The 27,750-nt window shown below is 43.7% G+C and overlaps 1 protein-coding gene across 2 annotated transcripts in view; it reads left to right on the top strand.

Moving 5' to 3' along the window:
• Positions 1-27,750, top strand: part of Msx (homeobox protein Msx) — a 75,046-nt gene that overhangs the window by 43,297 nt on the left and 3,999 nt on the right. Inside the window, exons 3-4 of one of the 2 annotated variants that reach the window (XR_001096107.2) lie at positions 26,069-26,251; positions 27,269-27,336. Coding sequence is in view for 1 of the 2 variants with exons in the window: in XM_012286305.2 (XP_012141695.1) it covers positions 26,069-26,083 (15 nt within the window). In the remaining variant the exon portion in view is untranslated. Of the gene's footprint in view, positions 1-26,068; positions 27,514-27,750 lie in introns of those variants that run through there. The other variant, XM_012286305.2, reaches the window with a different exon arrangement.

The raw sequence follows: 27,750 nt of genomic DNA, 5'->3' as shown, positions 1-27,750 counted from the left end.
ATGTGTGTGCTAATTTATGTTTCCTTTGTTTACTTATTTTTGAACCACACATTTGTTAGAATATTTTGAAATCAGAATTGATTTTCATCAAGACAAATCATAAATGTGTGTACTAATTTATGTTTCCTTTATTTATTAATTTTTTAACTTTATTTTTAATTTCAAATTAAATACACATATGCCAGTAGGTTCAGTGTTAAATCTCTAAGTTTTTGTACTTAAAAATTGTCTTATCTTCAATCTCAATTAAAGCCCGAATTCCCAAATGAATTTAAAGGTTCACCCTCGAAAAATCAAAGATTCCCTGCGGAGTGATGTGTTGGCAGCCAGCGTACATTACACTCCTAATTAGTATTTTCCGCATTTGGAGCGTGCATTAAACGTTAAGTATGATTGCACGTTATAAGACAAGGTGGTTTAATAACTTCATAGAGCCCGGTCGTTTTTAATGCGAGGCAATATGAAACGAGAATGGAGTCCACCAATTACCGGCATTGGAATGGCTACACGATCGGATTCGGGGCAGAAAATTAAGGACTCTCGAGGTCCGTGTTAGCGCCGGCTCTCTCGGATCGCAGTGGCAAAAATTCCGGTCTTATCTCGAGCGATGAAGTCGAAATTAGTAGCCGGCTACCGTACACGGTCCCTCGGTAGCGAGTCGATGCTGGTGAAAATCGGTGATGATATCGTGCATCGGTGGTGGTGACATCAGGAAAGGGACGCCTGTGTCGGTGAATATAACGCGAGCCGAGGATGCGTCGCGTCGATGAACGTGACAATATTAATAGCCGGTATACCAATAGCGACCGTGCTGTTCGTGGTTACTTCAATGGCGAAGTTCCGGTAATACCGATCGTTCCGACCAAGAAGAAGACCGAATGAATTGCCGTTTTAAAACTTCCCGATAACGCGTTCACGCGAAGTTGCACCATCGCCGATTGGAATCCTGAAGTTCTGTTATTATTACGTATCGACAGCCTGTAAATGGTCGATTTCGAAACGGGAACACGAGATGCCTTGTTACATTCTGTGTTAACGATTTTCAATTGAAACGAGTCCGACGTGTTTTCTTCAAATAAAATTATTATGAAACGCCATTTATTACGTATCAATTCGAAGCTTAATGTCGCAGGAAAACGATCGTATAAACGTTTAAGTAATAGCGCCCGTATAATGCGCCTGGTAAAGTTGTCAATGATTTACGCCGATTTTCAAACTAGTAATATCTGACACATCGATCGCATAAAATTACCCTGAAATACTGCTCGTTGTCCACTTCGTTTCTAAGCAAACTGCTCGTACGAAATAACATTTTGTACATAAATGCCTCTCAATTACTATCTTAAGACACAAAATTCCTAACGCGAGGGGTATAAAATCCGATATTTAATGACAGAAGTGCAGCAAACGGTGCATCAATCAATCTGAATCAACTGCAATAATTTCAAAACACACGACCAAACAGCTTGTTAAACCTTTCACCTACATTATTTCGTCGCGGTGTCGAAAATTTCGCCCGAAATGGCACGCGGATCCGATTGATAGCTCTCGAAACGAGAAGACAATGAAGCAACAACAACGGACCGCATTGTTAATAGCATGGTAATAACAGTTACAAGGGAACGTCAGTGGCGAACGGTGATCAGCCACGGCAGTGGTTGTAATCCCGGTGGTAATGGCGCTGGCGAACCCACACAAATTTACCCCCTACGATGTAACAGCGACGAGCGCGAGAGTGGAGGAGCGCAACCGTGGACATCCGTAAGTGTTGGATTCTCGGCCGTTGTTAAGTAAATTGGGTCCCAACCGGTTTCTTATTTCGTGGCCACTGTCTTACTCTCCGAGCTCGTACGCCCAACGCTCGCCAGCAAGAACCTCTCCGCCCGAACGCTTCCCTTCTTCGTCCGCTGGTTCCGTAGACACTCAGGGCCGTACCATACTCATCGTTCGATCCTTTACACACCTTCGTTCTTTCATATTTTTTATTATCTGCGTGAGTGAAATTTATGTGGAGGAAGGGGTGATTTATGGAATTTTCCCTTCTCCAATTTTTGTATTTTGTAATTATCGGGTCCCTGCATTCTAAAGTTCTCAAGCTTCTAAATCTCCAACTCTCTGAATTCCAAAATTTTCAGACGAACCCCGTCCCTACCTTCCCAAATCCTTAATTTCCAAAATTCGAAGATCATGCCAGTCCTGCGACTCCTCGATCTTACCGATCCTTGAATATCTCTCTAGGAGCAAGAACCGTAAGAAGAAAGTTTCATAGAGTAATTAAAAGACGAGTTTAATTCCTATTTGGAAAGGAAGGAGGGCAACGAAAAACGGAAAGTTGGAGTTAACAACGAGCACTCTCGTCGGGTATCCTTTTGTCGGAGCATCTTCCAGGAGCCCATCTTCCCCCTTTTTGGCCTGTCCCGACGAAGCTTTATTCTCCCTTTCCCGACCAGAGGCTGGTCGATTCTCAGCCACGAGGACCACCCCTTGGTAAAACGTTGCTCTCGCGGTTCGGGACGAGGGGGTGAGAGGAGAGGTAGCAGCGTATCCGCGGGTCGCCGGTATAAATCCTTATAAATTGACAAAAAAGCAGGGATATCAGTTGGCGAGATCTCGTGGTAACCCACTCGAGGGGCTCTCCCTTTAGTTCCCTCATGCTAAAACAAAAGGCGACCCACCTCCTCGTGGCACATACTTCTGGACACACGCACGTACATGCGATACATCTACACGTGGCCACGACACGCCGTGTCCCCGATACACGTGTGCACGCGTTCGTTTTCGAAGCGAGTGCACGATCGTTCGAACAAAAGTTTTCGGCACGCTCGAACGTTCGGAACGCACGATATTTCCAATTGTTTCTTAATTTTCGGACCGAGGAACGACGATTTATAGAAATCGTGATTTCGACGCCGGACGCATTCCGATCTCCCTGGACGACCGCCGGACAAATTGAGAAGTGGAAACCATCTTCTTTTGCTGCATGCCAATTCAGTTCCGCCGACTCTACTACCCAATATAAATTACTAAATGTAGATTGTATTACATATTGATGTAGCATTGCTTATGAGACCTTAAATATTTATGTAATTATCTAAATTCGCAAAATACATGTAATCTCTGAATCCATATTTATTCTGCAGACCTCGATCATAACTACATAAACACCCCTTTATGATTTTAACACTACATTTCTTTTTCATATCCCTAAAATACAGCATTCCGTATCCCTAAAATTCGATTAAGTACCCTACAATCATTTATAACTTATGGTCCTCCGAGTTGGATCAGAAAATTTTATCGCTCGAGAAACCACTTGCACAGGTTTCTTACACGTACGATGTTTTTGCCCCGGCTTCATCCCCCTAACTCGACCGGTATCCCATCATTAACATGACACGCATTCAACCTCCATAATGGGATTATTCCCGGACAGGTTAACGAGCCTCGAACAATTAACGAGTTTTCGCGCTAGCTTCTAAGAAAATGGCAAACGACCGGTGGTTCGTACATGGTCACGTTGTGGCTCGCATTTGACTTTGCACGGTGAAAGGTTCGCATTATTAAGTAAGATATCAGCGATTCTCGGATACGCGGTTAACTTGTGGGAATATTATGATCGATATGCTTCCGGGGAACGGAGATTCCATGGGATTATATGTATACCGCTGCTCGATGTTTCCATTTCGCGGACCGTTTCGCGCAGTTCCTCGAACGGGAACAAGCGAAGGAAACGCTTCTTCGAGTTTATGCGGTGGACTTATATGTACATCCAGATCTCTTGTTCTCTTCAAACAGAGTGTGAACTTATTCAAACTTTAACCGTTCTTGTAACTTTATTTGCTAGTTCACCCTCCATTTTCGACCCTTTCGCCGTTTATAATTATATTCAAGATTGATCAAGATTGATCAATTTACATATTGACACGAGTGGTTCGCAGTGTAACTTCTGACAGAACTGGTTCTCAACCCTTGAGCTACAACCCTCTTACATCAAGAGTAATTTTACCCTCAAGGCTGTATCGGTATTAAATTATTGTAACACGTAAAATGCTGTTCGTAAATCCCGATAAACAGTTCCTATTAAAATATGTCCCAAAACGTGGAGCCAAATTCCCAACGCTATTATCTGAAGCAAGTCGTAGGTGGTTAAATAACGGTTATTGTGCGGGCGGTGCACGGAGCGTGACGTAGAGGTTCGCGAAACGAGTGGACCGGGATCTAGGGGTGGGAGGTTGACAATTAAGCAATTATCTTCGTCGGTGTCTTCCTCCTCGGGCCATTTCTCTCGGGCCGTTCCCTCGGTCGTCGTCGCAACGGACAAGGACGACGCGACAAGAGGGAAAGTGTCGGACGACGAGCGGTCCAGAAAGACGCGAGCTCGAGGTGCAAAAGGGTAAAAACGAGCGAACGAGAATCGCGCGAGAGAAACGAAGAGGGAGGCGAAAGAAGGCAGAGGGAGGGACCGTATCTTAATGATATTGTAGCCGGCGTGCACACGCGCAGGCTTCCTCTAATTGCGCCACCGAAGCGGCCATGTTACCTAGGGGGTGCAACGAAGAGGGAAGATCCTTCGTCAGGACCACGTTCTACCCGTGTGTACACACACACGCACGCGTACACCGCGACGTGCACACGCGTCCGACAGAGACGGACGGTGCTCGCTGAAGCGGGACAGGGTCGAACAGAGGGTGTCCGATAAACGAGGACGAGAATAAGGGGAGGAAGAAAGAGAAAGGAGAAGACAGAGGTAAATAGAAGATGTTCTGGCGAGAAGAAAGACGACTTCGGGTGGAAAAGGGGCGAGAAAGAAAGAGAAACGAGCTGGTTGGAGCGAAACGAACGAACGGAGAGACAGAGAGGGAGAAGGAGGGGAAGGTGCGAGCAGGAAAGAGAAAGGAAGGGGTGGGAGAGCAGAGGCGAAGGAGAGGGGATCTTGGAGGTAAAAAGCTGGAAATGCAGCATGGCGGTTGGGAATCGGTAGCAATTATTACGAAACGACGCCGGTTGAATGCGAATACCTCGCAACAGGGAGAAAAAGAGACAGAGAAGGGAGAATTTCGGACCGACTCGATGTGGGTGGCGAAACGATGCGATAACCGCGTGGAAGAATCGATTGCACCTCGTTGCCTTCTAATTGTCTTCATGGATGATCCTGCCGGTCCACTCGTTTCGTTTCAAAATATCAAATCTTCCCTTCTGAATCTTACATCTTCTGTCATTTAAAATTCGTTACAATGTTACATCACAAGTACGTCTTTTTCGTAAACCGCACATACATTACTTACATGCCTACGCTTTTGTTCAAAGCGTGTGAACGAATTTTTGAGGTAATCCATTTAGTTCGAGACGTATTTCAAGTTTCCCTAATCGTTACGGATGCCTTGTCAGAGTATATCCGACGATATAACGATGACTCGTGTCAGTACGGCACTACGATGGGGTGCCATTTTACAGACAGCCTTTTCATCGAACAAATGTAGCCTTTCGAAATAAGAGAGCAACTTAATCTCACATTAGCCCAGACCGTATCTCACGTTTAAGGCGAGCGCACAAACGTGACTGCACTTCTGACATTTCGAATATCGTTGCATTTAACCGACACGTATCCCGCTACAAATACCCGTGCCTCAAACTTATCTGCCGCATGCCTATCTAGTTGTGATTGCCAGGCTGCCCTGAGCCAAGGAACAATGCAAAATAATGAGAATCCATTACACATACCCCGCGTGACAAAAAGCTCGGGGAAATATCAATAACTCGACCCAAGCCATTAATGTAAATTGTGAAAAATAAAATCTGAAAGATACGGCGAATTTATGGAGAGACACGTCGATCTGTGCAGTGTCACGTTTTTCTTAAGAAAATCATAGACAGTTATTTTCAAATGCTCCATAAAATAAAATACACTTTACAATTAAGAAAAGAGGTACAAATTTATCATGTGACTAATTAGAAAAATTAGGAAAAAAATTCTTTTGTCCAAGTATTGCGTTAAAGTCGAACAAAACCAACCGCCATCTTTTCAGCTTTCAGCGGTGCTAGGTAGTGTAAAGAAAATTTGAAGGAAAAATTAGAGGAGCCAACGCGTAAACGGCGCCATACTGTTGGCAGTTATCGCAATTGCCCGAGTGCTTATCGTGACGTTATAACTGTGGAAGCTCCTCTCCATTTGAACTTCGTTGCCTACGACCTGGCCGAGTTTGCAACGGGGACGTGCTAAGATAACAGGGATTGTTTAGACACGCTGTTACTTTGGGAACACTTGCACATTGCCGGTTAATTGTGCCGTCGAGAATAGTAAGTTCGTCTTCGGCCGGAAACACGGATAGATATGACGCCAGGAATGTTATATAATTGTACGAGGCGACGATGCGCAAATCGACGCGATTGTCGGACAAATTAGAACCTAATGGAGAAACATCCACCATTCTTATTTCGAAGCTACGAGACAAAGATTGTTTCTTTTTGCCACGATTCGCGCCGCGAAATGACTCGACTGCCGAAGAATACAGCAATGCGCGAAGTGAACCGTGACAAAAACACGTATCGCGAGCCGAGATTGCAATAGAAAGTGGAATAGCACGCGCCATGAGCATCGCAAGACCGAGCTGGTGGGGTGGTCGAGCTTTCAGGGGATGCGAGTTAAAATGGGAGGGTTGTTCGGGCAAGCAACCACTTTGGCGCACGCGTAACCGCTGCCAGTCAATATTAACCGACGAGTCAGCCCCGAGGCTTTGGTGTCACTGACGTAAAAACCAGCCGCGTCGAATCAGACCTTTCATCCTAACAATGAACCCCCTGAAACGCTATTAACCGTGCATATCAATCTAACGTATACCCTGCATCCCTAATCGTGTTCGCAATTATTCGACTTGACACAAAGATATATTTCATCGAGCATAGGTTAACAACACCAAAGATCTCAACCGTCAAGAGGATGCACCTCTAAAATAAAATCATAAAATACATAAAGTCTACATCCCACTTTGGTATACTTGCAAATTTTATCGCCAACGTTTCAAAGTTTATAGACACGTTATTTTATAAGGGTTGAGATTTCTTTAGCATCTTCCCAAAGAAGAAACGTTTGCAGGATCGAACCGTTTGCAAATGAGGGGTGAGAAAGGGTGTTGCGCGCGCGATGTCGCAAATAATTGGTCAATAATACCCTGACGGCTGGCGAAAAGCAGGCTGCTCGGAGGACGAAACGTCGTCGGGGCGTTATCGTGCACAGTGTAGCCGTGTTCAACGAATACCAGCCCCGTTCCTCTGGCCGGGCCCCCACCCGGAGGCAGCGCTGACAACTTCTCATTGTCCGGGATTCAGCTTGACGTCGCGGGGACGTGCTCATTGTTAATTAAACTACGCGTCGCCGCGCCATTGCCGCAGAACTCCGTGTTACTCCGATAACTGCGCGGTCTCTGCTCGCCCGCCCGCGTATCGAGCCGCCCGCCCGCGTTTTCTCCTCGCACCGCGACACGTTTCATCCGCGGCTGTCGCTAATAACGTGCCGCTTTAATTACCACAACGAATTAACGCTCTCGATCCTACTTGCCCGACGTTCCTCTTATTCCTCTTCAAGCTTAAGGGTTCAAGGGGTAAAAACTGGTCTAGACGAACGCTTATCTTACCATGGCAGGATTAAATCTTAGATGAGATGACGGTCGACTGCGTTAAATTTTCGACGGAAGGGTTGATGGAAGCTGATGTAGGGTTGATGCTTTAAGTCCAGATTACAATGGGGTAGTAATTGAGTTTTGTTAAGGTTTGATATCTCCAAACAGCCCTGTAACATTTTTTTCTACTGAAAAACAAGTACGAGGATAAAGAAGATCGTAAAACCTATTTTGAAGTTCAATACCGTAGAGTCTGTAAGCTGGAAAGTCCTTGTAGCGCGTAATACAAGATTGCATATTACGCCGCAAGATCACGATGGTCGTCCTAATTCTCTCACGATCGAGCGTCTCGATGCTCCTTAAGCGGCCCATAAAACGCAGGAAATTACCGGGTAGGAACGTCGTGACGTTCTTCCCGATACGGACCTTATCGTAACTAAACGCCATCGCTTCGAGCTGGCTGGATTCCTGAAAGTTACGGAGTAACCGGAGGGTTGAGGCTCGGGGGTGAAAGACGCCAGATAGAGGGTAGTTTCTTCGGTCCTTTCAACGAACCATCTCACGTGCAACGATTCCCTATTGTGTGTCACGGGTAAGGCGGCTTTTTCACGCTTCGGAATCGTTGGTCTCCTAATTTCGGAGTCAGACGATGGAAGGGAATATCACGGTGTGAAGTGTATATAAAAGGGGCGACATAAACTCGGCCGCTGAAAGATTTCGTTTTCCACACGAGAAACGTTTCTTTTCTATTCTATCACGTCAGCTTTCTGAGCTCCTCCGTGGGACACTGGTTAACGATCAAAATTTTATGATCGCTTTTAACCTGTTAGCTATCACGGTTCCCGTTTCTTGCTGGCGAGTATACTCGTCTAGCTGGTTGAATCGACTGTTCTGTACGGAGAAGTGAATTTTATTGAATGAAAATAATGAGTTCTAAAATGATTTTTAATTTCGAAGAGTCTTTATGAATGATCTGGAGTGAAGATCTGGAGAACAAGAAAATCGAGACACTACTCGTACAACTTTCTTTGAAACTGAATATTTGTCAACAATTCTTGCTCAAAATTTATCATCACAATTTTCGTAGCAGACTTTTCCAAAGTAATATTAATTATCTTACAATCATTCTACATTAACTAAACCGATTAGAATGTATTTACGTGACTTGAATACTTAAGGGAGGTACACAAAGATTCCATTTTATGGAAAATTGCAAGACAAGTCTTGTTTTAGAAGGAACAGTATAAAGACCGCCGTAGGTGGTCGTAACAGAAGATAATTAACGATATCGCCGCGAATGTGAAAAGCCATAACTGGATATAAAAATGTTGATCGATGCATGGTTCGCAGAAGCGGGAGAGCGATGGAACGTTCGAAGAATCCGGATCCTGGACGTTCGTGCAAATTAGCAGCGGCCGGTGACAGTATCCATGATCACCGTGACACCAAGTAACCACCGCTCGTCGTTCCCCATACATTCCTATCTGCGATCCTTCTGGCTGTCCGTGACAGCCGCAGGATGGCTGTCGTTGCGATCAGCGGAGGAGCGAGAAGTCGAAGAGAGTCGTAGGATCTTGGGGAGGCCTTTAGAACGAGAGGTCGCTAGTTCGTAGTCGTGCACGTTTTGCTCTTCTTCTCGCCCCGTGTCTTTTGTCTCCTTTCTTCGGACAACGCGGTTGTGCTCGTATTCTCGTCTCGTTCCACCGCGTCTCGTCCCTCTCGCTCGAAACCATCGTCCTTTCCGTTTCTCCTTCTCTTTCCTTTCGACCGCGTCTGCGGACGATAGTCGAGCACAGGCAGTAGAGTCAGCTACGAGCTCTCCGGAGTGCCGACAATACCCAGGAAATTACATAACTGTTGGAAATATCAACCAATACCAGTGCTCCCCGGCATAGCCGCGAGCCGGCGACGGCGGCGTCGGTGGTGTCGGTGGCAACCCCTCCGTGCCATTATTATAACTGGGTAGGTGGCGTATTATACGCGGCCGTCGGGGGAACTCAGGCGGGCGAACGAGATAGCACCGTGCCTGGAGAATGAAACGAGAAATTGAGTTGTGCTGGAAACGGGGAAAGGGGATGCCACTAACACCACGGTACACGGGGGCGGCGGAGACGAACCGCGGCGCGATGGACGCGAACTACCGCGAGTCAACGAACAAATTTTTACGCTTGCTTCCCTGAATTCTACAAATTTCTTTTTTCTAGGACCGATAGATTAAGTACATTAACCTTCGGTGACAGGGGCAACTTGACTTTAATTTTACATCCTCCACATTTTCATTTAGTAGTCCTAAACTATTTTTGACGACACAAGAAAATTCTTTGTTGAAACATCTTTCTGTAAGTTCCTGCTATTTAGAATGTAAGACAATTATGATATTTGAAGGTGTGTATGTTGTAATGCAAGTTTTTCGTAGAAACATGGCCACCTCGAGCCCATCGCTATTCAAGGAACGATAGTGTTCCAGTTGCACGTATACCGGTGGCAGCACGTCGACTGCCGAGTAATTCGCAAAAATTAATTACTAACTTGTTCCACGGCGAGAAAGGATCTCCCGTACCGACTGTAAACCGGAGACAAAGGAAAAAGGAGCTGCTTCAGGAATCGGTGCACAATAGAACGAGAATAGCCGTTCCTCGAGAAAACGACTGCACAATCGTGCATTTCGTCTGTTATCGATTTTCCGCTCGACTCTTCAAAGCCTCGATCAATTGTTCCTCAAATTTAACTCAACAACCACATTTACAATTCTTTTCATACATTTTTCTCTACCTTCTTTATAACTATCACAGATGACAGATAATTAAAAATCTTGCTCGTATTCATTTCGTAAGTTACAATTAGCCCAATGCTTGAGGATTAAAAAGCCACTCAAGAACCAGCAGATAGAACAGATACTGTATGCATAACGATAACAGCAAACCCCAGGACATTTCAATTCGTAAATACAAAGGGGTCCATAAAAACCGCTCTCCGATATAAATAAGCATTTAATGTTGCGCGTTCCTAAATTGAATCTCGGCCACCCAACGATCTGTGGACAAGATCCTCAGGGGTGAAATCTCCGGGAAACTATTGTCCACTCCCCGACGTTCGTACGAGCCGTACACGGGTGAACGAATGGCGACAAATCTTTCGCGTCGCTTAATGCACCCCATAAAAGCTGGCATTACATACGAAAAGTCAAGCGCCGCGACGATGGACCCCATACGTTCACTGTTTGCCTATTATGTATGGTTTACCGTGGTTTAACCAGGGGAAATCTGGTAGCACGAGAGGGTCCGATGGAGGGAGTGAACCCCGAGAGACTTATGACTGTGATTAAGTGTGATGTATCGAGAAATGGATATCAAAAGTCAGGGGTGAAATTCGCCCTTCGCGATTCCTTTCGGAAAAAGAAATCTCACGGCGAAGCTGGTGTTCAGAATTGATAGTAATGCAAGTACATCGTGTTGGAAATGTCTGTACAAGAAGTCTGTACTTTATTAAATGTAAACGAATTACAAATTTCGTAATTGGCAAACAGTAATTTGCAGTAATTACGGTAACCACTTATCCAATCGTTTAAACGAGAATAGGTTTTTTCTAGTAGGCTCATTTACACTATCGTCTAAAGTAGACTTTATTAACGCGCGCAAAAAGCACATACGTCAAGGAACGTGACATTTAAACGCGCAACAGTTAATGAGGAATATTCCCGGCAAGACGGAAATGAGCTAGGAACGTACGTATCTGTTTCACTGCAACTACATTATGCCTGCGTTTATTCATTAGAGAACAATCGAACGATCCGCGACATGGAGCATTGTAAAAAGTACAATGCAAACAGGGAAATTCAGCCGGTGATATTCAATTATCCTGATTCAAAAGCATGTTGGTTGTCGCCTTTCTGCGTTCTGGTAAAATGCCACCTGACATTCTCCTTCGAAACTTTACGCATTTGTACAAATATCGATACAAGCGTGACGATTACCATTGTTAATGCAACGAATCTGTAGTAAAGCGAATCGATCTTGTTACTAAAACTTTCTTTAAATATTTTGCAACACTCGCATTTGTAGGTCAAGTTCTCTATCTAAAATTCCCACGGTATGAACCGTAACCTCAGCTAATTGAATAGAAAAGAATGACCCGATATCGAACCATAAATTATAAAACAAAACGAACTAGTTCGATCAAGTTCGGTTCCCAGCAATTTCAAAGTCGAAGAAGAGTTGACCCCCTATTTTCGTCCGGCGCACGTTACAGCAATACGAATTGCATTAGCATCGTTGAATGGCCATTAATTCCGAGCGCATAAGATATTTTTCACGGCGACGTTAATGAGGTCACTTATCGGTGCCGTATAGCGTTACCGATGCGAACCGTTTGCCAGTACATGCTCAATTTCCCGCAAACAAGTCGAATACGACGACACGATAACAATGGTAGCTCTGTTTCGAATGTAAATCCGGTATCGAGGAAAAGAACGACGAACTCCGGCATTTTCCATTTACCGTGAATACGTTCTAACGAGTCGGGAACAAAATAATCGTGCGAATATCGATTCGGAATCCTTTAATACCGTCGACAAAAGCGAGCCGAAAGATTTATCGGAAATTCGACGTTCGAGCGCGGAATATCGTTCGAAAGGCGCACGAATTAAGTTTCCTTCCAACTCACGGCCGAACATACGAGGCGTAATGCTTCCGGCGATTGTCGAACGATTATCGAGTCGATTAGAATCGCGGTATAATCAAAATAATTGGAATACAATTACTTAAATGCGGACCATGGGTCAATGCTTCGTGGCAGCCGGGGCAGGCATTGACATTCATGCGTCAAATGTATCGCACCACCGATCGGAAGGACACGATGCGCTTTCTATCGTATCCAAAATAGAAATGCAATCAGTATTTAAATAGCTAACACTTGTATTCCATTCTAATTATCAGTATGTATCATTCGCGAACTTTTATTCGAGATAATTTGGGGAGCATGCAAGAGGACAATGATCTTGAAATACAGTGTCAATCAGTTTGAACTTCTTTTGCATACAAGGTGCCTCCAAATCATTTTCATTGTTATGAACATTGTACAAGGTTCTATCTTTTAATTTTTTCAACCACATCTATTGGGAAAATAATTGAGATGTTCATCAAGAATGAGACACCAACATCCCCTTTTCTCAGCAACTTCCTAAAAAAAATTATAATTATATCTATTACCCTACGGTCTCGTCCTTAACACTGTCCTCAACATGCATTCCTAATCATCCCTCAGAAAGGGCCATTCCAAATCGAATTTGCCGTGTGTTGTATCGACAGTGGTCACACGATCGCGCGGCAAGATGGACGAGCAGTTCCTCCCTTCATCCCCTGAATAAAAGGAAGGAGGAGAGCGGACAACAGTAGCGGAAGAAGAGAGGAACAGAAAGAATGGTCGAGGGATAGATATCGGTGGCGGAGTTCGCTTGAAACGAGAGCTGCCAACGAGTTGGAACACGAGCCAGGTGCAAAGTGACTCCTGGTAGAGTTCCCTGAAGACAGAGCAAGAGACTTATCCGTGGAGGCTGAAGAAGGAAAGGGAGAACGATGGACAGAGTGGTCGTATGTCGGGCAGAAGTTTCTCGGAACACAATCGCATATAATACATATGCAATAGTCCCGGTGGAGTCCGCTGCCAGTCGGCCGAGTCCCGAACGAGGAGAGTCCAGAACGGACACCGAAGGTGGACATCGGATCGTGCAACATGGCCGCCGAGTCGCGGCGAGCCACGCTCGATAATTGAAGGGCTGCCCACCGAATCCCTTCCTCCTTATTCACCCGTACTCCTTCTCTTTTTGCCCCGGAGCTAACCTGATCGCTGCTCGTAGAATTATGAGTCCTTCGGATAATGTCGCTTGTTATTACGCTCCCTATCGACGTTTCCTAATCTACGGCGAGCTGGACCACCTTCTCGACACGGAGGCTAATTAAGATCGCTCGCTCCGGCACGATGGTCTTCTAATTGAACCTCGCGATCCCAACGCTCGGACCTTGACTCTTCCTTTTAACCCCTGCGTCATTCCTTGCCAAATAAAACAATGTTGCTTTTCAACCACTGCGTGTACTTCTCAAAAGTGATCTTGATAAATTTCAAACAAGCACGGTTCCAAAAATAATCGCTTAACAAACAACGCTTAGTCACCGATCGAATCCCGATAATGATTCCGATTTTCTCGCGCACGCGGCCTGCCAAGAGAACGACGGGGGACGTCGGGACGCCCAGTTATCTCCCAACTTATCGCCAGATACAATAATGGCCCGGGAAAATGTCCCCGGCACGCAATAATGGCCTGTTAAAAGAGCCACTCTTTCTCTCTCCTGCCACGTGTGCACCTTTCCATTCCCTCCTCTTCTTTTCTTTTGCTCCTTCTTGACATCCCCTACAACGTCGTAAGCAGTGGCGTAGCTCGATGATCGCCCCGGAAATTTGTGATAGCTTGATGTTCGATTAATAGCGTTCGTTGAAGGGCGAAAAAGAATATTACGTTCTCGCCGAAGATGCACGGTAGATAATTATTTAATTAAACGCGGAACGATTTATCACGGACAAACGCACTGTACATATCTCTGTTATATCTCGTTAACATCTCGTTAAACTCTGATCGAGTTGATTTCAAGGGAAAAATTGATTAAATGTATAAACTTGCAAATGTGGAAATTTTTAAATTTGAAAAAATAATAGGTATTTGAGAATTCTACGCCGCTGCAGATATTATACGCGCGCGATTGTAAGCGCACAAAGCTGTCCAAAACGCAGTTACAAGCGCGAGCGAGAGCAGACGAGTAGGGTGAAGGACTGCATCCTGTTCGGGGGTTGATTCGTATTACTCGTGTTTGCCGAAGGGATTTTCGGGGTTTCGGTGCAAGGGAGAAAAATAATTAAAAGCGTTTATCTTGCGTAATCCTGGGCACGAGCGGCTGATGGAAGCCACGAGGGAGGATGGGCTCCACGCACCTGCACTTTCTCCGCTAAATATGATGGATCGTCGGGAAATATTGCCTTATGCAGCCACCGAAAAATCACTTTTATCGCGTTTCTTACGGTTTCTCGAAAAGTACCTTTGAGATACGTGTCTTGATATTAAAAAATTATTTTGAGAACCTGACATCATTGCAATGATTTTGTTTTACCACGCATTTATGTTAGTTAACAGTGTGTTTCTTTCGGAAATGCAAGAACGATTAAACGTCACTTTGGATGACGTCCCTCGGGGACATTCGCGCCGAAAAAAGAAGGAAAGAACGAAAATATATTCGAATCAGACTGGAAGCAGCGGCCATGTCGATATCCGCTCGCCTCGGCGACGGAATAAGCGAAAAGCGTTTTACAGAGACAGAACTCGAGGGGATGGCCTCGCCGAGATTTCGCTCGAAAATAGCACAATAGCTCATCTCCCGGCGTTGATACGGAGCCCTCCTATGGTACTCTGACTTATCGAGTGAGGCATATTTAATTTCCGTTCAACGCTGCCGCACCCCCGCACCCCTTCGCCCCTCCGACACACGCGTGCATCCGCAGCACTTATTCGCCGGCTCACCTACACCGTCACCCTTTGCACGCCCATTCACACCTACCTACACCCTCCCCTTTGCCTCTCCGGAGCGCCTACTACCTTATCTACCCTTTTCCAATAAGGCTTCCTACTGTGGAATTACCCCTTTGCCAGACGACACAATGTTCGCTTTCTGAGCCACATTACGACCCCGTGTCTTTTCCTTTCGGTCAACTTTAACGTTTCTCCCCGATACTTGTTTCCTTATTCGATACTGCTCTCTTTTATCTCTTGCCCTCGTTTTGGCGCTCGAGCCATTGTATGGGCGAGGTCACGTGTTGTATGATCACGCGTTAAGATCACCATGTGATAGGTTGTTAGGATCATCACGTTAGTCAGCGCACGTTAAAATTGCAACGTTAGATCTCCTCGTGATAGAACTGTCATTAGATGACCGCGAGTTGAAATCACGATACATCATATTACCAAAAGTTAGAATTAGTGCCCTATTACCTCGAATTAGAGTCGTATCGTCACGTATTATATTGCTATCGAAACGAATGGTAATGCGAAAAAGGAACGAGTCGTCCTCGCAAATCGAACAAATAAATTGACGTCCCGAAGAAATAAAGCAAATAGGAAAATTTGTATGAAAGTATAAGGTGAATCTTCCTTATCTATTGCGAACAGTAACGAAAGTGGTCAGGATGAAAAATCAGCTCGGTCGAAGAAAACACCTGAGCTTTGGTTTCGTGGTATCGGGTTCGAGCCGCACAAAGGGAAAAGTCATAAGTCAGAGAAGACGGCAGACGGTTTCTCGTGTCATTTGTCATCGGTCCAACGCTCAATTGTTCGCCAGTCTTGGCCGCCATCTTGCCAGGCCACCCTCCCGATACCTAATAGACCACCCTAAGCATTCAGCGAACTCGGTGATAAATCGTGAAATAATCTCGTTCGGGTCGTATTATGTCGGATTTAGAAACGGCCGAAAGAGCCCGGCTTCAGTTCACTGGCCCGTGAGGCTGTTTCATTTTTCGCCTCAACTTTTCAACCGGGAACCGCCTTCCGCTCGATCGAGAGCCTGTCACGGGTTCAATTCTAATGATGACTTTATGGCCGCCATCTTTCGATGTGTCGCTAATATTGTGGGGTAAGGGAAGGTTGGGTAGGTTTGGATAGGTTGTTATGTTGCTACACGTTAGATTACTACGCGTTGGATTACTAAGGGTTAAATTACTACACGTTAGATTACTACGCGTTGGATTACTAAGGGTTAAATTACTACGCGTTGGATTACTACGCGTTGGAGTACCACGCGTTGAACTACCACGCGTTGGACTATCACGCGTTGGATTACCACGCGTTGGAGTACCACGCGTTGGACTACCACGCGTTGGACTACCACGCGTAGAACTACCACGCGTTGGAATACCACGCGTCGGACTACCACGCGTTGGAATACCACGCGTCGGACTACCACGCGTTGGAATACCACGCGTCGGACTACCACGCGTAGAACTACCACGCGTTGGAGACTACCACGCGTTGGAGTACCACGCGTTGGACTACCACGCGTTGCACTACCACGCGTTGAACTACCACGCATTATACTACCATGCGTAGGACTACCACGCGTTGGATTACCACGCGTTGGAGTACCACGCGTTGGAGTACCACGCGTAGAACTACCACGCGTTGGAATACCACGCGTTGGAGTACCACGCGTTGGACTACCACGCGTTGCACTACCACGCGTTGAACTACCACGCATTATACTACCATGCGTAGGACTACCACGCGTTGGATTACCACGCGTTGGATTACCACGCGTTGGAGTACCACGCGTTGGAGTACCACGCGTTGGACCACCACGCGTTGAATTACCACGCGTTGGACTACCACGCGTAGAACTACCACGCGTTGAACTACCATGCATTGGACTACCACGCGTTGGAATACCACGCGTTGGACTACCACGCGTTGGAGTACCACGCGTAGGACTACCACGCGTTGCACTACCACGCATTAGAGCACCACGCGTTGGACCACCACGCGTAGAACTACCACGCGTAGAACTACCACGCGTTGCACTACCACGCGTTGGAGTACCACGCGTTGGACCACCACGCGTTAGACTACCATGCGTTGGACCACCACGCGTTGAACCACCACGCGTAGAACTACTCTGCATTAGTTTCCTACATCTTGCGTTACTACGCACTGAATTACAACCCGCTGCATGACTACACGTTACATTTCTACGCGTCAGATTACTACACGTTCCATTGCCGCGCGCTGTACATCCACGCATCATATTACAAAGTATCAAATTTCTACATAAATATGCTTCTACTCAATTGTACTATTACACGTTGCACCGCTATATGACCATGAGTTGTACAATCGACTTGCGTACAAATAAGCTGTACGAAGGAACAATTTTTCAAAGTCTGAAATTGTTTTCTCCACACAAATAATCGTCAATATTGCTGTTTATATTCCCAAGAGACCGCATTTGACAAAATCATCCTGCGTAAGCGTTCATTCAAGCCTGTATACTCATCCTCAGAATTACGTTTCCTTGCAAATCCACTTTGCACGGTTTTTTGTGCAGCGGCGAAGAAGCTTGACAAGAAAGGAAAGAAAGAGTTACAGAACATTCGGTAGCGATGACATGCGTTTGTCCCGTCTCCTTTGAACGATGAGTTCATTAATGGGAGCCGCAAGAATGGACGGCTCGACAACTTCCCTAGGTTGAATGCGTCCAGTTTCTTTTGAACGGACGGTGATTTTGGAAAATCGTTTCAGGATGAAGATGTTCGACCGTGCGGGGCTTTGTCGACGATTTTACGGGGCGAATTCATTCACGGGAGTTATTCGATGTGAATGGTGCACTCTAGTCACGGTTATGATCTCGAGAGGATCGATTCTGTGGCTCGAGTGGACGTTTGTGTTCGAAAGTGTCCCGGTGCACAAACGATTCGCCGCGTGATGCCGATACATTTATGGCAATCGTTATTGAGAGGAGAAAATGAAGTGCCACGCCATAAAGCTATACTCCATTATTCGAAATTGTGTCAACGAATTAACAAAGACATGATGCATCGTGTTGATCTTGAGTTGGGAGACAGAATCAACCCCCATGTTTGACGACTTATATGATCAATACAAATCTTTTTATATATATATATAAATTATTAGGATACATATACTGATTATACTGGATTATTTATAACACTCGTGTATTAAAAAAGCTTGAGAGAATTTTGTAAATTGGAGTCTGCATAAAAAATGAAAATTTTAGATGTCACATAAGGAGGGTTAATCGTTAAGGATGTTGCAGTCGAATTTTTAAGACATCTATTTTTTTTATTATAAGATCTGTTGTGATATAAGAATTGTCCTTGTCTAGTTTTACGATATGATTGTTTCAAGTGTCTCTAGATTCGTTTGGTGGTAAACAAAATAAAGAAGAGAAAAAATATGAGTAACAGTTACGGGTAACGGCCTCGTAAAAAGGTCTTTGCAGTATCGTAACTTTCGAATCGCGTAGTTCGTGCGACCGAGTCGTAAAAAGCCTATTATCTAAGGGCTCGCGGCGTTGTAGCGAGTTTGACGATAAATCCGATATAATTATTTCGCTCGCAACGTGGCTTTTACCGTCCGGTTAAATTAACTTCTCTCCTCGTTCTGTTGTTTCCTGCGAAATAAAACGATTCTCTGAACGACTCGCCTTGTTTCCTCATTAATAATCAAGGTTGCACAATCGTTGAATCGAAAAAAAATGGACAGAAATGCATTTTCGTGTGCTTTTGGTAGGTGAGGAGATCAAATTTCTTATATTCTGAATTCTACGCGTCCCGAATTCCACACGCCCCGAATTGCACTCGTCCCGAATTCCACACGTCCTGAATTCTCTACGCCCTGAATTCCACACGCCCCGAATTCCACTCGTCCCGAATTCCACGCGCCCCAAATTCTCTACGCCCCGAATTCCACGCGCCCCGAATTCCACTCGTCCCGAATTCCACGCGCCCCGAATTCTCTACGCCCCGAATTCCACGCGCCCCGAATTCTCTACGCCCCGAATTCCACGCGCCCCGAATTCTCTACGCCCCGAATTCCACGCGCCCCGAATTCTCTACGCCCCGAATTCCACGCGCCCCGAATTCCACTCGTCCCGAATTCCACGCGCCCCGAATTCCACGCGCCCCGAATTCCACTCGTCCCGAATTCCACTCGTCCCGAATTCCACACGTCCCGATTTCCACACGTCCCAAATTCTCTACGCCCCGAATTCCACTCGTCCCGAATTCCACACATCCCGAATTCTCTACGCTCTGAATTCCACACGCCCCGAATTCCACTCGTCCCGAATTCCACGCGCCCCGAATTCTCTACGCCCCGAATTCCACGCGCCCTGAATTCCACTCGTCCCGAATTCTCTACGCCCCGAATTCCATTCGTCCCGAATTCTCTACGCCCCGAATTCCTCACATTTCAAATTTCTCACGTCCCCAACTTCTCCTCGCCCTAAAATTCCCAAGCTTGCACCTCTCAAACACCCCAATCTCTCCAACCCCCCAAACTAAAAACTACAAAAGGAAAGTTCACATTCCAACATAATTTTACATCGTCATACAACAATAACGTAAAATATTCACAAATTTCGACGGCAACGGATAAAACAATCGACACAAATATGGTATATAGTTATACACGAATCCGAAGAAACGTGTTTAGTTCAAATTCAGGGTCTAATGATTACCAAGCACTTCCGTCGATGAATATTTATCAAATTTATCGAACGTTGTCTCGACACGGACCGAAACAACGCGCCGTTCTTTCTTCAGCTCGTATATATCGGTCATGCATATGCATCGCACCGGATTGATTTAGAAAACAATATCTACGTTATTTGTCCCTTTACGTAGAATGGATGCGCGTCCGACGGGGTTCACAGTTTAATAAGTTTCATCGTGTTGAATTCGATTTCCATCGGTTGAACCGTGGAATTAAAATTGGTAATTTCCATTGTTCCGTTGGTTACATCTCGCTTCTACCTTTTTTCGGACCCTCTTCCTCTTTTTCTCGGCGACGTCCCGTTTAAAATTATGAAATTAAAATAGCTAACGATGTGCCGAGTAATAAATGATTTTTTTAATGGAAGAGGACGAAATGTGGAGGGAGTTAATTGCTAAAGTAATTCATAATAAATGGATAGAGTTGAAGAGTAGTAAACGAAGTACAAAAATGAATTGGTGTGCGGGTGCAGGAAATTCCTCTTTGAAGAGCTCGGTTGACAATTTCAGTTTACGTAACGCGACAAACGATCGAGAAGCATTGATCGAAGAGGCATGAATAATCCAACGAATCTTTATTTTACGACGACGAGGTAACACGATCGCGAGTTTCCTTTTCACCCGGCAACGTATGAAAATGCAAATGGTGAGAAATGAAAGGAAGAAAACGACGAACCTTGGCCTCCTGCATATCGCGACGTTATTATGCCCGATCTCGCGGCGGTTCCGTTATATTGTGAAAATGAAAAATGCGAGGAACGATCGTCGGTATTACGCGGAATATATTCGTCAGCGTGGAGGGGCAATTACGTCGAATGAACTCGCGAGCGCGGATGATCTCGCGGAATCTTAGAACCCTATCCGATCTCTGACGACGGTATATCATCGCGAACGCGCCCGCCGTATCGCGGAACGTCTTGTATATCCCTGTTTATGTACGAAAACCGCTTTAAGCGGCTCGTGAATCAACCGGCGCGAAAATACGAGTAGCCATCTCGAAAACGAGCTTCCCTCGCAGCCTCTTAATGCGATATTGTGTTAACTCGCGGCCCGATAAATTGAGTCGTTTATCCTCCTTCTTTGCGTAATTTTCATCCCGCGAATGACACTCTTTATTTGGCAGTTTTACGTTCCTTTATAGCTGCGGCTTCACCACATTTTATGAACGACTGTAAACTCTACGTTCGAGGAAACGTACTAACGCATTCAAATTAATTCTTGGTATAGAGAATTTACTCGTAAATTATTTTTACATAAAGATTCGTCGTATGGTACACCCACAGGTTCACATATGAATGCAAACATATATGTATGTTTATTGCTTTATGTATAGGTTCTTTGGATATCATTTATTTCAAACTTCATTTATAATGTTAAATTTTAATTTCGTGAATTGGTTCAAGGGTGTAGATTTAACTGTTTAGATGATTGAGGATATTGTATCAGTTGGTCTGTCTGTTTATGAAAGCAATTCAGATGAAACACCCTGTATGAAGAATGAGATCGGATGAACAAGATGGCGCGCTCAGACATTGTAGCAGTTAGTCTGTCTGTTTATGAAAGCAATATAGATGAAACATCCTATACGAGGAACGAAATCAGACGAACAAGATGGCGTGTTCAGATATATTGTAGCAGTTAGTTTGTCTGTTTATGAAAGCAATTCAGATGAAACACCCTGTATGAAGAATGAGATCGGATGAACAAGATGGCGCGTTCAGACATTGTAGCAGTTAGTCTGTCTGTTTATGAAAGCAATATAAATGAAACATCCTATACGAGGAACGAAATCGGACGAACAAGATGACGTGTTCAGATATATTGTAGCAGTTGGTCCATCAGTTTATGAAAGCAATTTAAATGAAACACCCTGTATGAAGAACACACTCAAACGAACAAGATGGCGTGTTCAGACATTGTAGCAGTTAGTCTGTCTGTTTATGAAAGCAATATAAATGAAACATCCTATACGAGGAACGAAATCGGACGAACAAGATGGCGTGTTCAGATATATTGTAGCAGTTGGTCCATCAGTTTATGAAAGCAATTTAAACGAAACACCCTGTATGAAGAACAAACTCAAACGAACAAGATGGCGTGTTCATACATTGTAGCAGTTCGTCTGCCTATTTATGAAAGCAATTTAGATGAAACACCCTGTACGAGGGACGAAATCAATCGAACAAGATGGCGTGTTCTGATATTGTAGCTGTTGGTCCGTCAATTTAGATGAACCACCCTGTAAGTACAAAATCAGACGAACAAGATGGCGCGTCAGATGTCTCAACTTAAACATCCACAATCTAATTTCTTCTCAAACTTAAAGATTACCGAATTACTGAAATGCTTGGAGACTCGTTAAAAGTCTTCCAATTAGATGCTATCGACCCTAATACCCCTCGATAATTATTTCCCATCGAATTCCAGTGTTGCATCACGCGACTGGAGGAACGCGGATAAAAGCATTGAAAATGCCATAATCTAATTTCTACGTAAATTACCAGGGTATTAACGAATTGCTGAAACGTTTCCACAAACGAACACGACTCGAGCTTGCCGCTCGAATCGATCTAGTAACCCTCGGATGAAATTCCAATGTTAAGCAATAATATCACGCGACTCGAACAAGTTAGGCAAATGATCATGCCGAGCTCGTTAACCCTCGTGTCGTTAACCAGAAACGATTTCTTTCCGCGAATTCTCGCGTGTACGCGATCCGCGACGCGATGACACGCGCGTTAGCTAATGCCCGCAACACGACACTGGTTCTTTCGCGTGTTCGTGATTTCCATTCTCTGTTTCGTGTCCCCGTAACGGGTTGCCCCGGTCAGAGCTTGTTCTACGGTGAACGTGATGACTCGCCTTTGCCACCATTAGATCTGCCGACTCGAATTTCACTTGCACCGCTCTGAAACAACTGCCTTGTACCGTTGCACCGATTCTGAACACTTTCTGCTCTTCGGCGAAAAACGTCTACGTGCTTTTTCTCAGCTTTTGGACACTGGCAAATTTTTTTAATGAGACACTCTTCGGTTATATTACAACTCACCCTCTCGGAGTTAGGTTATCATGTGGTCTGCCATTTTTAAAAATAATATCAATTTTCTATTAACCTCTCTTTTGACGAGTCTCACTCGTGACGCACTTATTGATAGAATGTGACAACCTTACTCGAATTTTAAATACTCTTCAACTCGAAACTAGTCCTCAACTAGTTTAGGTCCAACTATGAGTTGCATTATCAAAGATCCCTCTATATAAAATACTCGGAACATTATAATTTTCTTTGCCCGTTTTAATGTTATAGTCCCGAATATTTAGTCTTGACTGACACATCTAATAAATGACACAAAAAGAAGTGAAGAATGAAAACTCTCTTGAAGCCACACTTTTCAATCAATACAAACGTGGTTCACAGGAATAATCTTCAAACCTTCAGTCTTTGATTAAATTAATTTTTTTAATGTTTCAATTTCTTCATTACAGAACAGCCAAACAAAGGAAGAGAAGATGAATCGATAAGTTAATATTATTTGTAAGTTATCGAGGTATATCAGGTTCCACTCACAGGAGAATATTGGAAGCTCGTGGCCGCGGATAAGCGCGGTAAGAGGTTTACGATTTTACTTTATTGCCTGGACGATGCATTGTCAAAATGTGTTATGACCACCGCGGTTGTATAGAGCGCGGTTTAATATCCTGTCTGCATTTAATCGCGTCGGTATTAGGAGTACGGCTACGGGTGGTCTCCCATTAACTGTCCGCCACACCGAAACGGCTTTACTTTACCTACCTCGAATATATCCGACCTGTATTTACGTTATTAGTTCACCGTAACATCGTCAAGATTTTTCCGGCCCGCGAAATTGCCGATTAACGCGTCGAAACTCTGAGCCATGGCCCAACGAAATTAAGGGAAACAATAAACCCTGGCAATCTCGTTCATCAAACCCTGATCCTCCTTCCTTGCTTTCAATTTCAATCACTTTTTCTTAAGGAATTATTTCTGACACGTGGCTCGTGATTTGATCAGTTAGAAATTTTGAAATTTGGGGATGTAGAAAGATTTGAGAACTTTTAATTTTGAAGATTTGAAAATTTAACGATGTGGTAATTAATTTGGAAGCTGAAGAATGTCAAATATTGAGGACATAACAGATAGGGGAAGTCAGAATTTTCAAAATTTGCAAACCTTGTCTTCGATAACAAAAATAGTAAATTAATTTCAATAACAGAAGTCGAACTTTCGAAAAATTTTGAAGTAGAGAATTAAGAAGTATAAGAACCCTCCAGCGTGGTATCTTATCGCGTGCACTAAAGCTCGAGTTTAAAAAGCAAAATGCAAATGACGCGTGAAAGCAGATAATTCCTAATTGCTACAAATTCCAGCAAGTTGGAACAATCGTTCCGAGAAGCATCTGGTCGAATTACTCGAAGAAATCCGTGGTTTCGATCGTTTGTTCGTCCAGCGATAGGTGCTCGGACACCTTTCGAGCGACAGAATCGCGAGTGCCATCCCGTCAGAGAGATAGGACGCGGTGTATTCGCGCGGAGTGCAGGATCGACGCGGCAAAACGCCTTTTAATCTTGTTTCTTCGAGCGTCAGGCATTTTTCTGAGAAGACACGAGGAGGGCAGCCGTCTATTTTCGCCCTCGGAGACGAGGATGCTAAACGTTAAACGGTGACAAACGCCACCGAGGAAGATAGGCTCGCGCGACGCAACGGATGCTTGTACCATTAACCGCAGACCACGGATTGGGATAGATCCGAGGACTAATGGAGTCGTTCGACTGTAAGCGGCTCGGCAGAAACAGGAAAAAAAACATGGAAAAAGAGAGGGAAAGAGATTTCGTATCTCTTGTCAAACAAATATCGTTCCCACGCGACCCAAGCTGCAACATCTGTTTTCCTATAGAAAGCTTCGCGGTTACCATTCTCGTTAACTAGAAAGTGAAACGATTTTGGTAACGCTCTTTTTACGCTTAATTGCGTGTAACTTTCATTGCACGATTAATTAAAATACTCTTACCTTTTTGTACTACGGATCTGATCTCGTGAGAACTTTTGCTCAAACTCTTGGCACTTACATTAATTTAAAGCTTGTACTTTGGTGGAAGTAACTGTATAAACGTTTTATTATGTTAAATATCCCCAGATGGTACTTATAGTACAGGAATATAAAGTTTCAATAGCAATGAGAATGTCTGTATGAACTCTTCAAGCTCCTAATACAAAATGGCTGTTTTATCAGCTAACACAAATGTATCATAAAATGGCTTCTGCTACATGAATTTAAAATCTGAAGTTTAATGATAATTACTACTATTTGCATTTCTGATGTAAGTATAATATAAAATAGCTGATTATCAAGACAGCCATTTTGTGGTAACACAAAAGTATCACAAAATGGCTTCTGCTACATGAATTTAAAGTTTGAAGCTTAACGATAATTACTACTATTTGCATTTCTAATATAAATATAACACAAAATGGCTGATTATCAAGACAGCCATTTTGTGCTAACACAAAATCATCATAAAATGGCTTCTACTACATGAATTTAAAGTTTGAAGTTTAACGATAATTACTACTATTTGCATTTCTAATATAAGTATAACACAAAATGGCAGATTATCAAAGCAGCCATTTTGTGCTAACACAAAATCATCATAAAATGGCTTCTACTACATGAATTTAAAGTTCGAAGTTTAACGATAATTACTACTATTTGTATTTTTGATGTAAGTATAATATAAAATGGCTGATTATCAAAACACCCATTTTGTGCTAACACAAAATCATCACAAAATGGCTTCTCCTACATGAATTTAAAGTTTGAAGCTTAACGATAATTACTACTATTTGCATTTCTAATATAAATACAATACAAAATGGCAGATTATCAAAGCAGTCATTTTGTGCTAACACAAAATCATCACAAAATGGCTTCTACTACATGAATTTAAAGTTCGAAGTTTAACGATAATTACTACATTTGCATTTCTAATGTAAGGTGTTCAAGGTGAAGGTATTTTTATAGGGACATAAAAGTGATTTGATTTGAAAGGGTCTGATAGTTACGGCACTGGCGGTTCCCTTTCCCTTGCTACTATATTCTATCTCTGTTTAGTTGGCGACGTTTTAACCCATGTGCCGGTCTTTGCCGGGATATCATCTGGAAGGTGAGACGCAGCAGAGAAGCGCACCCGGTACGGTGGACTAATTGGCCGATAAATCAACCTCCGGCTTACCTTCTCTCCACCGTGGCTTCGCTGGACCTTTTAGACTCATAGGTGGACTTTCCGGACGTAAGGTACACACACGCGCCTTCAGTCTAATTTTGAACGACGGCTCGTACCTCGGATAAATTCACGATACGTCTCCTGCAACCCTTTCTTTCGTTACCCCTTTATTTATTTATGACGCGTGTCGCGTTACGGTCAATCAACACCTTCGTACCACCAGCCATAAAATTTTCAGATTAAAACGACGGAGGATTTAATTACTGAAATATGAAATCAACGTACTTGCTACAACTTCGTATTTATTAACTTGGAATTAGATCTTGCCACAACCTGTTTTATCGTTCTCTTATTTCGCTCGAGTGACTTGTAATTATAAATGAAATTATAGGACTTAAAGGACTAATTTAAATTTTGCACAAAGTAGAGATAGTTTATATAAATAAAGTATACTTTATCCGCGTCATTTTTAAAATATAAATATAAATTAGTTTAAACGGTTCATTTATATTTTCGTCCGGAACGAGCAACAGAAAGATTTTAGCCCGTAATCGCGTGTTCTCGTTAACTGTTAATTACCTTTTCCGCTGATTACACATTCAAATTGACGAGGTTTAATTAAAAGCATCGATTAAACGTTCTCCGTGGCACGAAATCGGTCCGTATACTCTTCAACTTTATCCCCGAACGTCGTTTCTCATGATTTCGAGCAAAAGCTACGCATACGTTCACGCATTTAATGCACCAATCAAGTCCCGGACAGAACGACGCGAGAACGCCGTCCAAACGAGCACGACGAAGATATTTTATCAGCGAGGATCGAGATCATCGCCGATAACCGACAGCCGACGCGATAAATTCTCCTACGTGACCGTCTCTCTACCTATTCGCGTTTTCGTGAAAATTCTACGTTTTCTGTCCCCATCCTATTTGTATCGACATAAATTTACCACTGTTTCAAATTTCGAGTATGATATTCCACACACTAGTTCCACGCAACAAGAAAGTCTATAATCAACTTTGTGAACTTAATCAACGTCGTCCGTAATGAATGAAATTCAGAAAATTACGAGCTCAAATTCTCACAGCTATGTTACAGGCGCTGCGCAGACATACGATCGGATACTGACGCTAATTATGATTTAGCGATGTGCAGGTACGACTTAATTTTACATTATTATCTTTCAAAATTAGCTTATGCTACTTCGTTAGATACTGCAACTTTGTAAGCAACATCACACACATTTTTTTTCGATATTATCAAATTTAAACCTACCGACGTGTGTGTACTTAATTTGAGATGAAAAATAAATAATCAAATGACAAGACATAAATTAGTACACACATTAATTCTTTGTCTTGATGAAGATTAATGTACATATTAAAAAAATCAATTCAACAAATTGTGTCTCAATTATCTTTCAAAATTAGCTTATGCTACTTCATTAGATACTGCAACTTCGTAAGCAACATCACACACATTTTTTTTCGATATTATCAAATTTAAACCTACCGTATGTGTACTTAATTTGAGATGAAAAATAAATAATCAAATGACAAGACATAAATT

The sequence above is a fragment of the Megachile rotundata genome, chromosome 9 (genome assembly GCF_050947335.1).
Source record: "Megachile rotundata isolate GNS110a chromosome 9, iyMegRotu1, whole genome shotgun sequence".
Taxonomy (NCBI): domain Eukaryota; kingdom Metazoa; phylum Arthropoda; class Insecta; order Hymenoptera; family Megachilidae; genus Megachile; species Megachile rotundata.
Note: the sequence above shows the minus strand (reverse complement) of the source record. Positions and strands in the feature narration are given on the sequence as shown.